The sequence below is a fragment of the Myxocyprinus asiaticus genome, chromosome 11 (assembly GCF_019703515.2).
Source record: "Myxocyprinus asiaticus isolate MX2 ecotype Aquarium Trade chromosome 11, UBuf_Myxa_2, whole genome shotgun sequence".
NCBI lineage: Eukaryota > Metazoa > Chordata > Actinopteri > Cypriniformes > Catostomidae > Myxocyprinus > Myxocyprinus asiaticus.
In genome coordinates, this window is record NC_059354.1 from 48,518,452 (window position 1) to 48,539,654 (window position 21,203).

Consider the following 21,203-nt stretch of genomic DNA (forward strand, 5'->3'; position numbering starts at 1 on the left):
CCATCTGGCACCAACAATCATGCCACGGTCAAAATCACTGAGATCACAGTTTTTCCCCCATTCTGATGGTTGATGTGAACATTAACTGAAGCTCCTGACCCGTATCTGCATGATTTTATGCACTGCACTGCTGCCACATGATTGGCTGATTAGATAATCGCTTGGATGATTGTTGGTGCCAGACGGGCTGGTTTGAGAATTTCTGTAACTGCTGATCTCCTGGGATTTTCACACATAACAGTCTATTGAACAGCGCTACTCAACAAGCAGCCCTTGAGCGATCTTTTGTGGCCCGCGTTATGATATCATCATCAGAAATATATTTATCAGCAGCCCATCAAATCTGTATGAATTGTTAGGTGTCCATTTTCATGAGGATTTACGCTAGTTTTCTACATTGCTGAATCACATTAGAAAGGGAATTCAACTGTAAGATATAATATCTGAGCATGGCTGATGTTATGAGAGCGGCGGTCAGACTGCACGCATTCATACACAGTACATGGGCGCTCACGCGTGGTTTGTCAATCAAACATGCGCGCTGGCAATCTCACTTACTCAACACGGCGCGTATCTGTCCAATCTCTTGAATGTCTCATCAGAGATATGTTCTCGTCATGACAACAGTATTTACAGGAAAAAAAATAACAGTTTTTCCTGCAGTGATGACGTTTAGACACCTTCACGCAAATGCTTTTTAGTGATCGACTTCGGTGCAAAATGATAAGGGGGTTGTGAACAAATCTTTGTCTTGTCACTGAAGGACTTTTGGTGCTAATATTGGATATACTGCTTTTGTATATGAACAGATCTCTGGTGTATGTGATGTTGAACACTCATGGTGTTTGTTAGTTGACAATCACAGTGACAACAGAACTGATCTATAACAGAAAATCAAACTGTTACACTCTTATGTTTAAATTAATTACTAAAAGGGATAGTTGACCCAAAAATAAAAATACTCTTATTATTTACTCACTCTCATGCCATCCTAGATGTCTATGACTTTCTTTCTCCTGCAGAACACAAATGAAGCTTTTTAAAAGAAAATCTAAGCTCTGCTGGTCCAAACAATGCAAGTGAATGGTGACCAAAACTTTGAAGCTCCAAAAAGCACATAAAGGCAGCAAAAAAGTAATCCATAACACTCCAGTGGTTAAATCAATGTCTTTAGAAGTGATATGATAGGTGTGGGTGAGAAACAGATCAAGATTTGAGTCCTTTTTTACTATAAATCTCCACTTTCACATCTGAAAGTGAAAGTGGAGATTTATAGTAAAAAAGCCAATGACTTAAATATTGATCTATCTCTCATCCACAGAGCTGAGATATTTTTTCAAAATAATCATGATTTGTGTTCAGCAGAAGAAAGAAAGTCATACACATCTGGGACAGCATGAAGGTGAGTAAAGGATGAAAGAATTTTCATTTTTAGGTGAACTATCCCATTAACTAACATTCCAACATTCTTACTATAAAAATGTTTACTCAATATATATATATATATATACATACAGTATATCAAGTTCATTACACATACAAATGCATATATAATTTCTTTATTAACTTCTATGAATGTATGCCTTCTTAATGTTTATTATTTACCACTGATTTGCATCAACTAAAACACATCAGTTAGGTATGATTAACACGTTGTTTACTAAGGTTGAAAAACCATTATCAAACTGCTTATATATGAACTTATTAAACAATATTAAATCGTTTGCTACAGTGAACATAAATAAATAACATACTATTTGTATGAAGCCTATAAATGAATGAATAATTCAGGAATTATAATTTATAAATGATCAATTAACTTTAAACTAATGCTTTTCAAATGTACCATGTAGTTTTTATAAAGTGTATATGAAATGCAAATGAAAAAGTTAAATAAAACATCGAAGTTCATGAAATGACACATACTTGCAGAATTTAAATAATATTTTCTCAAACACCAGAACGGGTCCGGTGCTGCCCAGTATGGTGAGTGGCTGCCCAGCAAACAGTGAGTAAGCGATTCCAGTCATGGAGGCGCCGAACAGCGATTCAATTGCACTCTGAGGGGGGACAGAGGAGAATATGTCACAAACAAATATTTAAGCACTTAAGTTAATATAACTTAATGTAACAAAGTTATTTGTCAGATAGTTGTATACATTTTCATTTATATTTGTTTTTAAATTACTTCATCATGCAAATCATGTGTGTGTGTGTGTGTGTGTGTGTGTGTGTGTGTGTGTGTTGTGCACCCTTACTATGCGTCCCTCTGTGGCTTCTCCCAGCAGCCCTCCAAAGGTGATGACAGGAGACATGCAGGCGCAGTAGAGGAAGAGGAAAGAGGCCAAACACTGCAGACTAAAGGCGTCTGTAAAATCAGACAGAAAGTATGGAGCCTTCCTCTTCACATCCAGAATAAGTCCACCAAAAAACCTGACAAAAACACCACACACACACACACACAAGATTACTTGTTTTTTAGAGAACAAAGATTACTAGTCTTCAGAGATTTAAAAGCAGGGGACACTCACAAAGTGCAAAATGCAAGTAGAAATGACTTTGACGAGTAAATAAAATGTTACGATATGATCAGTTCACATCAAAGAAATAAAAACTGTCTATTAAAGAAAACATCTGTCCTGAACCTCACATCTTCTGGCAACCTTTACCTCAGAGGAAAATAAATGAATAAATAGGTTTTATTTTTATTTTTTTCTCCAGAACTCCATGTGAGAACACATACATTCCTTGTGTGTGGATATTCCTCACATTAAGAAACCAAAACAAAAATATAAATATAAATAAATATAGCTTTAAGGCAAAAGAGGAGCATACCAAATGCTAAGAAATTTTCAAATTCATGTAGATTTTTCACTCAAATTGTTATGCTGAGGATATCATTTGTAATTAACTTACATATAGTATATACAGTGGCTTCAAGAAGCATTTGGACACGCAAGTCACACATTAAAGAAAGTCACTGTAACAAATCAAGTGAGTTTTTCTCAGAACTTACCTCACATTTCTGGGCCTTTTTTTGTGTGAAGGTGATTTTTAGTTGTTTGTTTAGATGTATGAAGTCAGTTCTCAAAGTTACACAATTGGGTGACACTTTCATAGCCGGTAGTAAATATTTTTTGCCAGTAATTTGTCTCCATTCATCCACCTTTGGCAGGTTTTTTGGACCCAGCTTAAACATTACTCAAAAGGATATAATATACCAATAGCTCCTCAAAATAACAAAGGAAGCTAAAAATCTATGGAGTTATATTTGTGCCACAATTCTGTGTGCACAAAAAAATTTCTGCATGCACAAGATGATATTTTGAGTGGATAGGAGGCAAAAGCAAAATTTCATAATTGAGCAAATTCACATTCAAATAAACTTTATTCAAGTGCAAAATTGATTTTCATTTGCTAAAAATGAATTTATCTTTGCAAGAAAATACATTGCTTTACAAAACTGAGTTCAAGCACGTGCAAAATAACTTTTTGTGCGCTTAAAATATCATTTTGCATGTGCAGAACATTGTTTTTGTACTCAAAATCTAATCTTGAGCCTGCAAAATAACTTTTTGTGCGCTCAAAATTTCCTCTTGCACGTGCAGAACATTTTTGTGTGCTCAAAATAAAATCTTGCGCCCTCAAAATATTATTTTGCGTGTGCAGAATTGTGGCACATCAATGTAGAATACCCCAAACTTTAAAGAAATACTTCACCTAAAAATGCTAATTCTCTCATCATTTACTCACCCTCAAGCCATCTCAGATGTGTATGACTTTCTTTTTTCTGCAGAATACAAACCAAAATTTTTAATGGTGGACAGAACTTTGAAGCTCCAAAAAGCACATAAAGGCAGCACAAAAGTAATCCATCTGACTCCAGTGGTTTAATCCATGTGTTCTGAAGTGACCCAATTGATTCTGGATGAGAACAGACTAAAAAATAAGTCCTTTTTCACTATAAATCTTGACAGCAGTATCCTTGGCGATCATGATTTCAAGCTCGATTACACTTCCTAGCATTCTACGCATGCGTCAAGCACTAGGAAGTGTAATCGAGCTTGAAATCATGATCGTGCCTAGAGACAGCAATGGCAAGGTGTACAGTGTAAAAGGAGTTATATTTTGGTCTGATCTCACCCAAAACCAATAGGATCACTTCAGAAGATATGGATTAAACCACTGGTGTCAAATGGATTACTTTTATGCTGCATTTATGTGCTTTTTTAAGCTTTAACATTTTGGTCACCATTCACTTGCATCGTATGGACCTATAGAGCTGAGATATTCTTGTAAAATCTTTATTTGTGTTTTGCAGAAGAAAGAAAGTCACATGTCTGGGATGGCATGAGGGTAAGTAAATGCTGAGAGAATTTAAATGTTTTGGTGAACTATGCCTTTAAGAAAAATTAAAACTCTTGTCACTAGACACAAGATCTTCAAGCAGGACGTGTGATTAGGAAAGAAATATTAATGAAGGCTGATCAGACTCGATCACCACAAACCATTTGGGAGAAAAGAGCCATCTGAGAACAGAAGGGGATTTTTATCGTGAGAAAAGAGAAAGTCACTGAAACTTGTGAAAACTGTCACTCAACAGGGAAAGTGTGACCAAATGTCAAACGTGGCGTCTGTCCAGTTCACTAGTTGAAAACCTGGTCTTCAGTGGCACAGCTCTTGCTTACATTGTAGTACAGAATAAAAGCATAATCCTACATGAACTGCATTATAATGTTGAATTGTAAAATAAACACAGTAGTGAGCCATGTGACCTTTTACATTCTTTTGACTCAGCACAGGAAAATATTATTGCTCAGAGGTTGTATTTTTCATTGCTCAGGAGATTTCATGGAGTTCTCAGTTATGTTTCTTTCAAATACACTGCAAAAAAACATTCTCTTAGCAATTATTTTTGTCTTGTTTTCCAGTAAACATCCTTAAAACAAGATAAATTTACTTGAGAAGCAAAATCACATGAGATATTAAGTCTTGTTTTACAGAAAGCTAACAAAATGCAGTGAGGTTTATGCTTTACCAACATACTGTAGTCCCATGTCAACTCATAATAATTCAAACGAAATGATGGAATCGTGAGATATGGTATGACTCTTACGAAAAGGTACAGCTTTTAGACCAACCAATCAATCAAAAGAATTAACTTTTTCAACTCTGGTGCATTTTTTGGCCACCACCTGCAATTTTTCACACTCCAAAAAAGCTCACCTTTCATGCATACAGTGGACTAATTGCAAAAAATTGGTTTCATTTACACTGGCAGCCAAAAGTTTGGAATAATGTACAGATTTTGGAAAGAATTATGGAAAGAAATTGGTACTTTTATTCACCAAAGTGGCATTCAACTGATCACAATGTATAGTCAGGACATTAATAATGTGAAAAATTACTATTACAATTAGAAAAAAATGTTCAGAACTTCTTAAACTACTTCAAAAAATCCTCCATGTGCAGCAATGACAGCTTTGCAGATCCTTGGCATTCTAGCTGTCAGTTTGTCCAGATACTCAGGTGACATTTCACCCCACACTTCCTGTAGCACTTGCCATAGATGTGGCTGTCTTGTCGGGCACTTCTCACACACCTTACAGTCTAACTGATCCCACAAAAGCTCAATGGGGTTAAGATCCATAACACTCTTTTCAAATTATCTGTTGTCCAATGTCTGTGTTTCTTTGCCCACTCTAATCTTTTCTTTTTGTTTTTCTGTTTCAAAAGTGGCTTTTTCTTTGCAATTCTTCCCATAAGACCTGCACCCCTGAGTCTTCTCTTTACTGTTGTACATGAAACTGGTGTTGAGCGGGTAGAATTCAATGAAGCTGTCAGCTGAGGACATGTGAGGTGTCTATTTCTCAAACTAGAGACTCTGATGTACTTATCCTCTTGTTGAGTTGTATATATATATATATATATATATATATATATATATATATATAATTGTCCTTACTTTACAAGCATGTAATTCTAGTTCTGTTTGCAAAAAGTCTTATTTCATTCCACCAGACTGCAACAAGTACTAGGAAAAATATTTTTTTCCTCTGTCACCTTCGATCACATTATACAGATCTGAAATATAGGTGGCGCTCTAACGCATCTGAGCACTCAAGCCTGCACTCGTCCATAGACATCATGTATATTTAGAGCGGATATATTTTCCTCATGGTTTTGTCTAATATCTCTGCTTCTGAGTTGTCTAGAAGCTCAATCTAGGTGTCGTTGGAAAGCTGAGATCATATGTATAACATTTCATCATCAATAGTTGAGAACATATTTTGCATATGATTTGTTTATCATAGTTTTTTTACTGTACTGCATATTTTCTTCTGAACCTCTGGGACAAAACATTGGATTGTTTACCCAAACAAGCTCAAAGACAAGTAAACAATGGCTCATTTGAAAGAAAAAAGTCTAAGGTTAGAGTTGATTAGAGTTTGTGGCTATTTGGAGCTTACAGAAGCAGTGATAAGGGCAGAAATATGATGTTTGGCTTTATTGTATTATGGAAATCATATTTCACTTTGTGACTCTTTTGATAAACATTCCAACCACGGTGTTACGACAACAAAATAAACTACATTGTTACATTCATGAGCATAAGAGCTTTCATTTGATATATGACATGTCTATTTATGCGCTATATGAAGCACTTTCATATTCATATTTACTGTATATTTACATCATTACCAAAAGGTGGCGCTCATTTGCAACACAGAGGATTTCAGGTCTTATCTTGTTATTTTATGTAAGATATATAAAAAGATATGGTGTTCTTTGAAAAGTTCAGATTCTAAGCTTTCAAATGGTACCACACATGAATGACTTTTATTTTATAGTCATAAACTTATTACACGCGCCTGGCCCTGCACACGGGCCCTGTACCAGATCCGCAGAGTTGAAGAGGTAAAAAAAACAAAAAAAACACAATACAATACAGGCATCATATTTCAGCCAGCCTAGCCTCTTATCCAGAACTTTATTTTAAAGAAAGAAACATCTGTGGACAAATTTGGTTACTCATTCCTTATATATTTATGCATTATAAATGCCAATATGTATGCCAATAACCGTCTCGTTCCAAACCCTGGTGTTTTTTCTTTCTTCTGTGGGACACAAAAGATATTTTCCTAAATTAATATCATGGTAAGGTTTAGGGTTTGTGTAAGGGGTTTAACTCAAAAAATAGTCATATAGTTTGCTTATATTCTCAATCAGATTAAAAGTCATGCATTTTTTTACAAGCCAACTCGTTCGATTTCTTGCGATTTTTCCAACATTCCAATTATTACGACTTGTCATGAGACACAAACTGACAAAGGCAAACGTGATTCTGATGCATTCACACACACTCACACTCACACACACACACACACACACACTCACTCCAGACTGACCTCCCGGTGCGCTGTAGCTCAGGGCCTCCGTGTCCTCCATGTTCCTCAGTATCTGCCAGCTCTCCGTTAGGCACTGCAGGGATTTTTCTCTTCTCCTGGAGCAATGAGAGAGATCAAGTTTATTTCTTTCTGCATAAAAGTACATCAGCAGGAGATCTAGCAGAAGGCAGTAGAAGACTAGACTGAAAAAAAGTGGTAACCTGCATCTTGCTACATCAAGGATCAATTTCAACTTCATACTAACCAATATAAATTAATTTTGATTGTGCAACCTACAGTAATTTGTAAGGTTAGGCTTGTTAGTCAGATTAAATAACCTTTTTTGACTGAATAAAATAAGTTGCTTTAGATGTTACCACATGGAGAACATTTTTAGGCTACCTGACAATACATCTTTAACAGTGTAGAGAGATATTTCTCCTTTAGTCGTGTTTATTAACATCTAAAGTAACAGGTTTTATTAGAGTAAAAATATTATTTAATATGACTAAATGAACCTGAATACATTATAAGGGTAATTGTAAGTAATTTTAGGGTCAGATCAAGTAGAAATAGCACCTTAGATAAAATGTTCACACCAAACATGTTTCTGCATCCATCTGCGCTGTTTTTTAATGAAACGATAGACTTCTGAGATGGACTTCTTTAATCATTGCACTGCGTCTTACTGTTTCTTCTTCTCGCACAGGAGTGCCATGAGTCAAAAGAACTTTTAAAAACATGTCTCGGTCAAAAATTAACCATGGCCCAGGGCAAAAATGCCACCAAAAGTGACAAAAATACCCCCGAAATTCAAAAAGTTTGTGCAAAAAAAGATGAATGTCTGAAAATCTGATATAATTCTTAATATTCTTTTTTAGGCCTAGTTAGAAACCATTTAACATAATTTATAATTTTCAGATTGAGGATTTATGTTAAATTTATTAAACTGAAGTGTTCGGCATAAAAGAATGACGAACACCATATACTGTATTTATATGGTTAGACAAAAATAGACCTTAATGCACGTTAAAATCAAATCCAGGGGAGCAAATATTGCACCTTAATCGGAATGTTAATTTCTGACACTGGTCTCAAGACATCTGCGTTCTGACATTCATTGCTCTGTGTCTAGATTTTTTTTTTTTTTTTTTTACGCAAGATGCATTAGGTTTGAACAGCCCCTTAAGGAAACAACGACATGTAACCACTTTAACAATGTTTCATAATAAACACAAAAGGAGATTTTTGGCAGAATATCCAAGCTGCTCTTTTCCATACAATGATAGTGGATGGTGACAAATACTGCCATGCTCTTAAAAGGACAAGAGAGTACCATAAAAGTCATCCATAAGACTTGTGTGCTTTATTCCAAGTCTTCTGAAGCCATACAATAGCTCTGTTTGAGGAACAGGCTGTAATTTAAGGCATTATTTACTGACAGATTAAAAATAATGGTGACTTTAGATGCATCACTCCATGTTTGATGTCATTGCAAAACACACAAAAGACCATTGGCTTTTGAGTGTCACATGACCGATCACGACACAGCAAGTTTGAATATACGCAGCAGCAGTAAATAAGATTAGAGAGTTGCAGTGGAGGGAAACATTATCTTTGAATAACAGCTTAAATATGAGTGTGTTCTGCACACAAAGCTATCGTATGACTTCAGAAGACTTGGAATATAGTGTACAAGTCATATGGACTACTTTTATGGAGTTTTTTGTCCTTTTTGGAGCATGACAGTGTAAATCCCCATCCAATTTCTTTGTATAGAAAATAGCAGACCTCCTTTTGTGTTTCACGTAAGATACAGCAGACAGCCACACAGGTTTGGAACGACATGAGGATGAGCAAATAATGATAAAATGTTCATTTTGTGTGACATATTCAACAATGTTACTGCTGGTGCTTTACTGCAGGGTAGTTGAAATGCTAATAACAAATTAAACAATACAGAATTTTGGACCCACTTTATATAAGGTGTTTTTAACTACTATGTACTTAAGTATCTGATACAATATAGTTACTATGTACATATGTGTTATTACATTGTACTAACATTTATAGTACCTGCATTTAATTACATTTGTAGTTACACTGTTAATCTTACCCCTAACCCTTAACCAACCTTGACCCTAACCCCTAAACCCTAACCCTAAACAAACCCTGACCCTAACCCCTAACGTCTAAACCTTCCTGTACCTCATCCTTAGTAGTAGCAAATGGGAATCTTAAGAGAAATTTGGAGAACAACATGTTGCTTCACAATAAAAACAATGTATTGTATGTATTTTAATGTTAGTACATAATAGATTGAGACACCTAATATAAAGTGACATAATAATAAAAAAATAAAAATGTTTTTTACAATTAATACAATCAAAATACCACATTTTACTCTTATCTCATACACACAAAAAAAGAGTCATTAAATTTAGTAATCGTTATATTTATTGACAGATTACTTCTTAGGGGGTACTTCATATAAATAATTCAAATCTTAGGCATTCAGTAGACAAGAAAGGTTGGGAAACTCCTACTGTAGCTTATTGTATGCAGTTAAACCTCTCCTTAAGATTTTCTAGAAAAAAATTCAACAGTAAATATAGAGATTTTAATCTTTATCCTCCTGAGACCCGAGCGTGACTACTGTGTACATTTTTCATTTGCCTTTTTGATTTGTAACTAGTAGCACATAATAAACATGCACAATAAATAAATAAATAAATAAATGTAGCAAATAGTTTTCCTAAAAATGTATGTCCACATATGTGGACAGCACGACTAAGTTGTGAAATTTTAAATAATACCAAGCTATAGAAAGTCAGATTGTTTATTATGTTTCCAGGAGTGTTGGTTATTCATGTTTGAGACATTATAGACATTACAACTGATTTAGATACAACTATAAGGGGCCTGGGTAGCTCAGTGGAAAAATACGCTGGCTACCACCCCTGGAGTTCACTAGTTCGAATCCCAGGGTGTGCTGAGTGACTCTAGCCAGGTCTCCTAAGCAACCAAATTGGCCCGGTTGCTAGGGAGGGTAGAGTCACATTGGGTAACCTCCTCGTGGTTACTATAATGTGGTTCTTGCTCTCAGTGGGGCGTGTGGTGAGTTGTGCGTGGATGCCGCGGTGGATGGTGTGAAGCCTCCACATGCGTTATGTCTCCGTGGCAATGCGCTCAACAAGCCACGTGATAAGATGTGTGGGTTGATGGTCTCAGAAGCGGAGGCAACTGAGATTCATCCTCTGCCATCCGGATTGAGGTGAGTCACTACGCCACCACGAGGACTTAGAGTGCACTGGGAATTGGGCATTCCAAATTGGGTGAAAAAGGGGAAAAATCCACCCCAAAAATTTGTTTTAAATAAATAAAAAACTCTACAAATGATTTGACTTGATTTGACTTTTATGTTACAAAGTTTATTTCTACTTTGGCAACAAAACCTCAATGTTCTCTCTTTGCACTGTCAAACAAACAAGAGATAGCCAGTGCTGAAGCCTTTCAGAGTAATGACCAGAATCATCCAATCACTGCCAACCATGTTAAAATAAAATTATACATTATAAATTCTGAATCTATCTACTGATTATCATTGCCTCATGTCTGCCAAACATGTTGAGTGGACCAAACATCACCTGCAGCCTGAAACTGAACTTTTGGTCAGATGTAAGGAGTGAATGCACTTGGCTGCATAGGAAAGCTATAGAATGCTCCCTTGCTCCCTATTTAGTGAATGACTTAACCTCCAGTGTGCTAACTCCATATAAAGCCTCTGAAAGCAAAATTTTTCAGCTTCTGGATGAACCAATTGATTCTCAATGCGATAATGCACATTATGTGTGTATAGCGAAGCCAAAATACAACATCCACGCATGTGTACGTGGGGTCGCACTTACTGTAGTTAAATCCCAGATGCAGAGACAGATTGAGGATATTGAAAACTGTGCTGTTTTTCAAACATGTATATTATAGTGCATGGCTTACTGGCAACTTACAACATTTTAAAGTACAAACTGTCCGTTTTCATTTAATGTTAACCACAATAATATTTTCCATCTAACTACAGTGTATTTCAATCTACCTTTAATGTAAAAAATGATGTTTTATTGTCGAAATCACCCTACTGTCACTGACCTGGGATGGCACATTTTTTGGCGGCTCTATTCTGATGGAAGGGTCCCATTCTCCCGGAGGCAGAACTGTCACTTGGTCAAGAAATTCATCAATTCCAGCAATTAGATCGCTGCGGTCTTTAGCTTTATATGCCACATCATGGAAAACCTAGAAATGACAAAAATAGAACACTACAAATTGACAAAATGTGAATAAGCTGCTATGTAAGAATACACTGTAATCTGAATTAACCTTTATATACAAGAAGCATACTGTATGTATTTGCATTTTCACACTCTTCAGTAGTGTCTTAAGATGTTGCACTCAGCAGCTTGGCTTGAGGGCAGTTTTATGGCTAATTAGCAGTCATTTGCATATTATTAGTGCTGTGCTGTAACTCGCTTCTCCAGCTCAAAGACTCAAGAGATTCTGCTGAGCTGTGAAAGACCTCACGAGTCTTATATCATCCCAGAAACACTAAAATCTCAGCCTCGAGTGGCTTACTGCTTTTATAAAACCAACCTGGTCTCATAGAATCACGTTAGTATACCTACATTTTTTACGTGGCTCATTGTACGTATAGCGGCAGTTTCCTGGTGAAACAAACACTAGAGGCGCTACAACAACAATTACTAACTTCCACATAAATCCAATGACTCGACACAATATCATGTTGAACTCTTAATAATGGACATGTCGTGATTTTGTTCCACATATTTCCAGATTTTCTACATATGTGCCGCCACTGATTAAGATAATGTTTTTTTCAGTGTTCTTACCTCATCTGTCATTAAAGTCGCGATTGATCGACCGATCTCATGATATTGAGCTCCTTTACCCAAAGGCCCCAGCAAAATGAACAGGAACCTGGCAGAATAGACACAATACAATAAATTCTGGTGTTACTTGTGTTGTTTTGGATTCCACAAGCAAGAACTTAAAGATTGCAAAATGTTTGTTTTGTAAATCCACTAAAATGTCTGTACAAGTGCGTCAGGATTCAGGATTCAGAATTCATTTTCATCACGTTGCAACCCAATACAGTATTGAAATTATTCATTTTTTTTAAAGTAAAAAAAAAAAAAAGTCTTTAAAACATTGAAATGCATTAATGTTACCTTGAAATGGCAACATTTGCTAAATTAATTGATTATATTTGTAGGATTGGATTCTTCTGTCCTAACTATGCACGAATATTTGGTTGGCATACATTTTCAAGATGGGCCAAATTTTGGGTCACGACCCATTAGTTAAGAATCATTGGTCTGTAGTAATACAGTGCAGACAGTTAGACAGTCACCTGGTTGTAATGGGCACTTCTGCCAGACCATTGAGCAGTACGGCAGGAGATAGACGGATAAACGCCACCACGGGCCTGTCAAGAAACTCCAGCTCTCCAACTAAGATATTCGAGGCCTCCGCACCATGAGGAATCTTCTTCATGAAGTGAAGATCTATCTACACAGAGAAGAGCATACAAAATTCAGATAACTGTACCATTCAACATGCTTACGTTAATAACAGTTTGAAGTGTTAGTTTGAATGCTATACAGGCCATATATATTCAAAATAATTTGAGGTTTGTAACTTGAAGGCTATACTGTATACACTATGTTTTTTGAGTACTTTGGTATTTAAGTCCTTGCAAGGAGGATGCTATGGTGTCTAAGCTGGTTGTTAGGGTGTTGTGAGGGTGTTTTCGCTAGTAGCGAGTAGCTTGAAAGTTAGGGAGATAAAAATAAGATGGAGTTTTGAAAAACTGTAACCTAAGTTGTTTAAATAACAGTACGCTGGCTTTGTCTAGCCAACATAATGATGCAACCAATACATATGCAAGATTCTGAAAGCTTCGCATCAGTCAGGCTATGAAATATTTAAAAAAAACAATGGAAATTAACAGAACAAATCTGATGTGTGCACATCTATAAAACTCTCTGCTTACTATGGAAATGTGTTCTTAGACTGGTTTAAGGTCATATGACAAGATGATGTAAAACACCAAAGAGATTATGTATGTTTGCATAATGCCAGAGGCTATATGTTGTGTACAATTTCATAACATGATCTACCATTTCATCTGCTCTGTCTATTACTAATTATGACCTATCTGACCCCAGACAGCACCGCAGCAACCCTGACAGTTTATGGAATCACAACCATAATACTCAATACAAGAAACAGCCACAGTCAACATTCACTTCCACTGTATGGAAAAAACTCAATGAAAGAGAATGGTGTGGGGCTACCATTCTGCCTAACATCTCCTTTTGTTTTTTACAGACAAAATACATTTCAAATGGGTTTGGAATGACATGAGGGGGAGTAAATAATGACAGAATTTTAATTTGGGGGGTGAACTATTGCTTTACTATCTTGCAAGATTTTGCATCACACTCAGTCTAGTACATCACAAACCCCTCAGCATTATTACCTTACTGAAGTCCACAGCACTGTTCTCACGGCTTACATTGCTCTTGCCCTCAGTGGTGATGTGCTGAGACTGAGGAGAAATCATCTGACCTGGAGACACAGAGTTAATGCCAATGCTGATTAATCAGAGACTAACTAACAACTAACAACTTGAACTTTAACTGTTGTTAAACAGAGATTTAGAGAAGGATCTGCTTAGTATTAAAGCTGTGTTTTATTCGAAGTTGGATGTCAGATGTTCCTACTTGGACTTTCGACCATAAAGGCGTTCTATTGCCCATCGCTTATAAGATAACGTATAAAGAAACATAAATGCAACACTACCGATTGTCAACAAAGACATCTCTTTGCAACCAAATTGCACTGGATAGCCAATGCTGTGTTATGCTAACATTTGTTTTCAAAGTGTAAAATTATAAACAGAGAGGATTTTTTTACAGTTTTTTACACACCTGTTACTCTGAAATTAGAAGTCGAATGATTAATCGGTTTTTACAGATTAATCAGTTTTGCCGATTAATCGGCATCAATAGCTGCTTTTGGAACTTTTGTTTATCTGCATAAATAAACAACAGCAGTTCGCTGATAGTTTCCCCCATGGATGGCCCATCTAACATTTTAAAAAACTATCGGCCGATTAATCGGTTAACGGACGTTTCCAGCACCTTAGTTATTCTATCGGCTAAATCAAATATCGGTCGATCTCTACTGCTATGATCATGTAACTTTCACTCATCTATAAATTTTTAAAAAGTTTACAAACCTGTCTCTCCAAAACTAGAAGTCGACCGATTAATCGGTTTAGCAAATTATTCGGTTTGACAATTAATCGGCACCAATAACCACTTTGGGAACTTTTGTTTATCTGCAAATATCAACAACAATGCTTCGCCGATAGTTTTCCCTCGTGGACGGCCGATCTAACGTTTTAAAAACTATCAGCCGATTAATCGGTTAACAACCGTTTCCAGCACCTTAGTTATCGGTATCGACTAAATCCAATATCGGTCGATCTCTACTGCTATGATCATGTAACTTTCACTCGTCTATGCATTTTATTTGCTTAAAATTTAATGTTTATCATTGATTGTGTACATCTGTTCTGACACTTCTGATCTAATATGCTGCAAATGTATAAGAGCAGGTTTTCAAATTAGCCCAATTTGGTTTCATATCTCTCCTGCACGTTTCATTTCTTTTGTAAATTTTTGTACTGTTCTTTCATTATCATGGAGCTAGATAAACAAACAAACAAATATCTCTTTGGGAATTGTTGTTGGAGTGAAGTAGGAAGTTGGAAATTCCATCTTTCCAAGTCGAATGGAATCCAGCATAAATATTGGCTGTATTTCTTAGATAAAATGTGGAGGCCCACAAGCTTTGCAGATGAGAAATGATTGAAGATTATGAATAGTATGAGAGAAGATGATTAAAATTGGGGTCTGATATGATTTCAGATGTTTCCAACCCTCACAATTGATTGATAAATCCGTACCATTAGAAATAATTAGTACTGAGCAGAGAAAAATGGCTAGCAGCCTGCTAATTTCACATTTTTGTCAGCATGTTCGCTAGAGCAATCTTCAAAAATTGATATAAATAAACCAATCACCAAAGCATTGATTTTTCCAAACTCACTGAACAAATCAACAATTGCGCACTACTCTAAGGGTAGTTAGAGTAGGCAAAGCTTCTATATAGCTTTCAGTTTATGAAGCAGCACCAAACCCCTTAGTTAAGCTAAAATCAACATGCCCTACATTCCTCAAACAGACTTCTCTTTATTAGTCATGCTTGACAGATCCATCGCTGCTGTTTTAATGCTGCTTTGACGCAGCACGCTGCAAGAATTAGAGTACTAATGATGGAGTGAGCGTTTTACACCACAGAACAGATTTGAAACAAGGGGTCTGGTACACCGTTAGCATTAGCATGTGGGAAGCTGGTAAGCTTCCTAAACATAAGCCCTGTATTAAGGTGATGAATTTTCGGAATAGTTTTTACCTTCTTCTCAATACAATAATATTTAACATATCTAGAAAATTACACTTCTTATCTATTGATATAAATTGTATAATGGAAAATCTAAAGATTCAAACATATCTTCTCAGAGGGCATTGCATTCTGCAGGTTTTCTCAATTAGAATTTTAAAAGGGTCATATCATACATAATTTGTGGTCGACTCACTGTAGGCCCTGATTTACTAAGACCCCAAATAACAGGTGCTAAATTGCTTGTGCAATCTATCTAATCGCATGTGTGCGTTGTGTGCGTTTTGCTGGTGATTTACTAAGAAAAACTGCACAAATACGTAGCTACACTTGCAAATATGTTGGACATATCCTAAAAAAGAAGGCTTTTATACATTGCCAATTGCATGGCCAGTCCACTTCAATCAAGCACTGGATAGAACCACCACTTAAAATATTTCACAATATTTCACCAGTTAAAAAAATCAATGTTTAAAACATTAAATTACGAAATCATTTGGGCATAAATTGCTAGTAGCCTTTTTTTTATCTAAAAAATCTTTCATCAGTTTGTTATCAGTTATGATATGGAGTTCTAAAATAACTGAATAAAACAGCTTTACATGAGAAATAATACAATTTCACATTAATGTGTGTTATCAATGGGTGTTCTATGTATTCTTTGTTCTCAAAGTATCTTTTTTGCCACAATGAAAGCATGATGTACAGCACAAATCAGATTAACACCTGCCGTTCAGTCATATTAATTTGCTTTCGCATTTTCCGTTTCTGAAATGACTTTCGGGCTTGATAAATCACTTTGTGGGTGCAATTTGATTCATTTGCATTGACACCATTCTTTATTATGCGCATTTGGATGCGAGGCTCTAAATTGCATATTGGGAGAAACACGCAATAATGCCAGAACAAGCTATTTCGCACATCTGAAAGATGCAATCCTTAGAAGACTACGTTAGTAGATCAGCTTTCACCTTTTTTGCGCAATGAGTTTGCACATGTTTTTATACATGCAAACCTTTAGTGAATCAGGACCTTAGTGTTTTTCATAATTTTGTTTTTAATTACTATTTTCCACCCTCGCTCTGACAAGAGTTAAACAGCATGTGTTTTGCTGTTGTGCCTTTAAAACTTCTATGTAAATGCCCGCTTCACACGTGAAATGATATACAGCCCTTGCTTGAACTTTATTGCAGCTGCAGGTTTGCTGTCACATTCAATTAATTTTTAATTGACTCATCCTTCAATGACAGCCTCTTTTTAAAGCTGCATTATATTGTGACAGATTCATAAAGCAATCTTTGCTGAAATGTGCCATGCAAACTGTTATGATCAGACTGAAATGATCAGGGATCTTGTTTAAAATAAACTTCAGCCACTCGTTTTTAATGTCGTGATTCTTCAGAAGGATCTGCAGAGCTGTAGGTGCTACACACAGACTCAAATAGCACAATATTGGACACACTTTACCACATTTGACTCTTATCGTTAGTTCTTCTGGTGTTTAGGAATAATAGTACTGTATCTAACCTACTTCTTCAGTTTTATCTCATGTGAATGGGTAGGTCAACTTTCTGAACACTAAATAGCTGTTAGAACTAGTCGTTTTTGAAGCTTTGTATCAATAAATGGTCTTTTTTCGCTGGGGAGGAAGTTTTGAGTTTTGAAAGTTACAGTACATTTTCATAGTACAATGAACTCTTTTATCTCAAAAGTTCAAGGGAAGTTTGATTCGTCATGATATGACCCCTTTATTTACATTCCGTCACCATTAAAAATGTTCCCATGTGCAACCTATTCGTCAAGATAACCACCTTCACCAGTTATGTTTTAGGAAGCACAACAGCAGAAGGGAAAGTCTCTCAATTGAAAAGTTGCCTGGATCCAAGCTGTCCTCTGTCTCGATGCAGATAGTGTCGTGAGTGCCCGTGGAGTGAGTTGGGTTCAGGGTGGGTTGGGTGGATAAGGGGGGGTGAGGTGAAGTGATGGAGAAACTGGAAGGACAGAACAGGAGCCAACACGGAGAACAGGATGAGACCTGCCAGTGATCCACAGCAGACATAAATGATCGAGACTTGAAGAGTTGTGATGAATGACCTGTCAAACACAAATATAGAAAGGAGACAAGAGAGCCGAGACAGAGTGGGTCTAACATGGATAGTTTGATGGATTGTGTCCATAGAAACAGCCCTATTTACTAAAGATGCACCGAAACCAATACCGATGTTTGGCTGATAAAACCAATTATCTGCACTATCGGACATCGGCCAATTGTTTTAAACCAGACAATAATCAGGGCTGATTATTTCCTGTGGGCATAAAAAAGCACCTGACAATTAGCCTACAAGCTGTGCTCTGTGTGAAAGAAAATGTCTCTTGTGTGGAATTACTTCGAAGTGGGTGAAAATGGCAGCAGAGTTGCAATTTGTAAGCTTTGCATTGCTGGAATTTAACGAGGTGAAACTATCGTTAAAACTTTGAACACAGCTAATCTGATTACTCACATTAAAGTTTGACACAGCAAGGAATATGATGAGTTTGTTAAAGCAAAATCATTCAGAATTCAGTTAATGTGAGTTGATGATGTGCTTTTTGTTTCAGTGTTTGGTTTATACCGTAACTGTGACCAGATAATTATCTGAAACATGGAAAAGATGGCGAAAAATGGAGAATAATGTTCTTATTTAATTATTTTAAGTTGTGTGATTAATTATCAGTGATTTAAAACAAGATAGCATAAAACTATCGGTATCGGTGTATCCCTACTAGTTATACTTTATAACGTCAGGCATCTTGTTGGGCTCCGTATCGTCAAACATCTCACAATATGATACGAATAGCGAAACATGTCACAATTCTATTTATTGCAATACGTCACAATATCGTAATTGGATTGGGACTGAAACTGTGGCAAATGTGTAAGAGAGATCCAGTATGCCTGCGAGAGAAAGACGCTTTCAGTCGTTCTCGCTCTCATAGTTTGCGCTTATTTAGGCGACATGCTTCTTCATTTTTTTTAATTTTGGACATGATGAGAATACAAAAGTAGATTCATAAAAATAGGCTATATACGTATAAAGGCATCTAAAGTATTGATACAATATTTTTAGAAAAAGCATCACGATATTGTTACTGTATATTTTCGATATCATATCGGCACATTCCTAGCATCTTGATCGATCTAATAGCTATTCGATTGGGTCTGCTCATTTCATTTATACTTGGCCACATTAATGTGTCTCTGCAAAACATATATGAATCCAATCTACTATTCCCATGTTATATGCAAAAATATAACCCATTCACTGAAGTGAAATTTTGCTGCACTTGATGTGGCTCATGAAAACTAAAAATAGGAGGTGGTTAAAATGGTTTTGAAGATTCCATATGTGATGCATTTTCTCTGTCATCAATATTTCATTTTCATGTAAAATATAAAACTTTGGGGAAAAAACGCAGAATAGAAGCAATCCTTCCATGTTTTCTGTGCTAATGCAATGGAATACCGTTTTTGTCCATGCAGTTTGGCTCAGACTGCCTCTTGCCAATGTCAGCGAAGGAGCGTACGATGGGAATGCGATTGGCCAGTTTCTTCTGGTTCTGATGATGGTGATGCTTTAGAAGAGCCTCTTTCACCTTCTTACGAACTTCATCTTCAAGATGACCAGTTACTTCCTGCTGATCCAGCACCATGTCTTATAAAATCAACACACAATATTACAAATAAATATTGCTAGACAATAAGATACAACACACATCATTTTTAAATGCATGGTTTCATATTGCATCTACTTTGTGGCAAACAAATGTTAAAGGAATAACAAATATTAAAGGAACAGTTCACCCAATTTAATTGTAATTATTGGGTGAACTATCCTTTTTAACATGGCATAAGCCATGCTTTTCTGATACGAAACTAATGTGCTTTTTAAATGGCTTATCTGTTCTAAATGTTCGCAAAAAAATAAATAAAATAAATAAAATGATTCTGCATCGTAGAATTCACATTAAAGTTGATACCTCTAAATTGATTAAACAGAATATGAGCAGCAGCTTAAAGATCATTTATGTGTATCTGATATGCAAAACAGCTGTAAGGAATGCAAAATTCACGTTGAAGAGAATGTAAAGTTGTGAATGATATATCATTTATGACTGACATTATGCAATGAACATTGTTTTGCATTTCAAAAGTTAAAGACACTGTCATTTCTCGGCACAGCCATCTCTAGATACTTGCCCAGTCACAGAGCTGTAATCATACAGGAGAGACCGGGTTAGTTTTCACAAGCGGAAGTTGTCACAAGGGTTACATTTCGGTAACTGTTAGGAGTCAAACGTCCAATTACACAAATGTTTGTTTTCTCTAGCAAATGTTTGTTTTTTGATGTTGGTTTCAAATACCTAGTTCAAAACTGTCAAAATTAGATTTTCATTTATTTATTTATTAAAACCTCCGAACTAAAATTCCATTGTCATCGTACTGTATTTTGGTAGACGCAGTTGGGTAAACAAGTGAATAAAACCAAAACTACAAAACGTAAGCTATATAATAAAGGTAGATTTCAACCGAAAGTTTGAACTGTGTTATCAGGACAAGAATATTTTTTTTAACAATGCTAGGTTATGGCAAGCAGTCACATTTTATTGGGGCAAAAGTCGCATGTGTTTAAATATCTTGCAATTTATACAATTTCTTAATTTCAATATTTTTCTTTTTTTATATTTTTGTTACCTTTTGCATTTCATGAGTTGTTTTTTCTTTCATTTACTATTTACATATGGCTGAAAAGCCACTAACTGGCTGTTTAATGGTAGGCTCCCTTTGACAACTTACTGCATATAGTTCGACAACATACACCGATCAGCCACAACATTAAAACCACCTGCCTAATATTGTGTAGGTCCCCCCTCGTGCCGCCAAAACAGTGCCAACCCGCATCTCAGAATAGAATTCTGAGATGATATTCTTCTCACCACAATTATAAAGAGTGGTTATCTGAGTTACCGTAGACTTTGTCAGTTCGAACAAGTCTGGACATTCTCTGTTGACCTCTTTCATCAACAAGGCATTTCCGTCCACAGAACTGCCCCTCACTGGATGTTTTTTGTTTCTGTAAATTCTAGAGACTGTTGTGTGTGAAAATCCCAGGAGATCAGCAGTTACAGAAATACTCAAACCAGCCCATCTGGCACCAACAATCATGCCACGGTCAAAATCACCGAGATGAAATTTTTTCCCCACTCTGGTTGATGTGAACCTTAACTGAA

General features: G+C 36.1%; 1 protein-coding gene across 2 annotated transcripts in view; it reads right to left on the bottom strand.

The window, feature by feature from the left end:
- LOC127448223 (sodium-driven chloride bicarbonate exchanger-like) overlaps positions 1–21,203 on the bottom strand; it is an 89,716-nt gene that overhangs the window by 24,957 nt on the left and 43,556 nt on the right. For both annotated transcript variants that reach the window (XM_051710597.1, XM_051710598.1), the window contains 8 exons: positions 19,439–19,627; positions 13,945–14,033; positions 12,814–12,971; positions 12,293–12,380; positions 11,535–11,681; positions 7,410–7,504; positions 2,259–2,433; positions 1,927–2,060 (listed from right to left, as the gene is read on the bottom strand). In XM_051710597.1, coding sequence (XP_051566557.1) covers positions 1,927–2,060; positions 2,259–2,433; positions 7,410–7,504; positions 11,535–11,681; positions 12,293–12,380; positions 12,814–12,971; positions 13,945–14,033; positions 19,439–19,627 — 1,075 coding nt within the window. The remainder of the gene's footprint in view (positions 1–1,926; positions 2,061–2,258; positions 2,434–7,409; positions 7,505–11,534; positions 11,682–12,292; positions 12,381–12,813; positions 12,972–13,944; positions 14,034–19,438; positions 19,628–21,203) is intronic.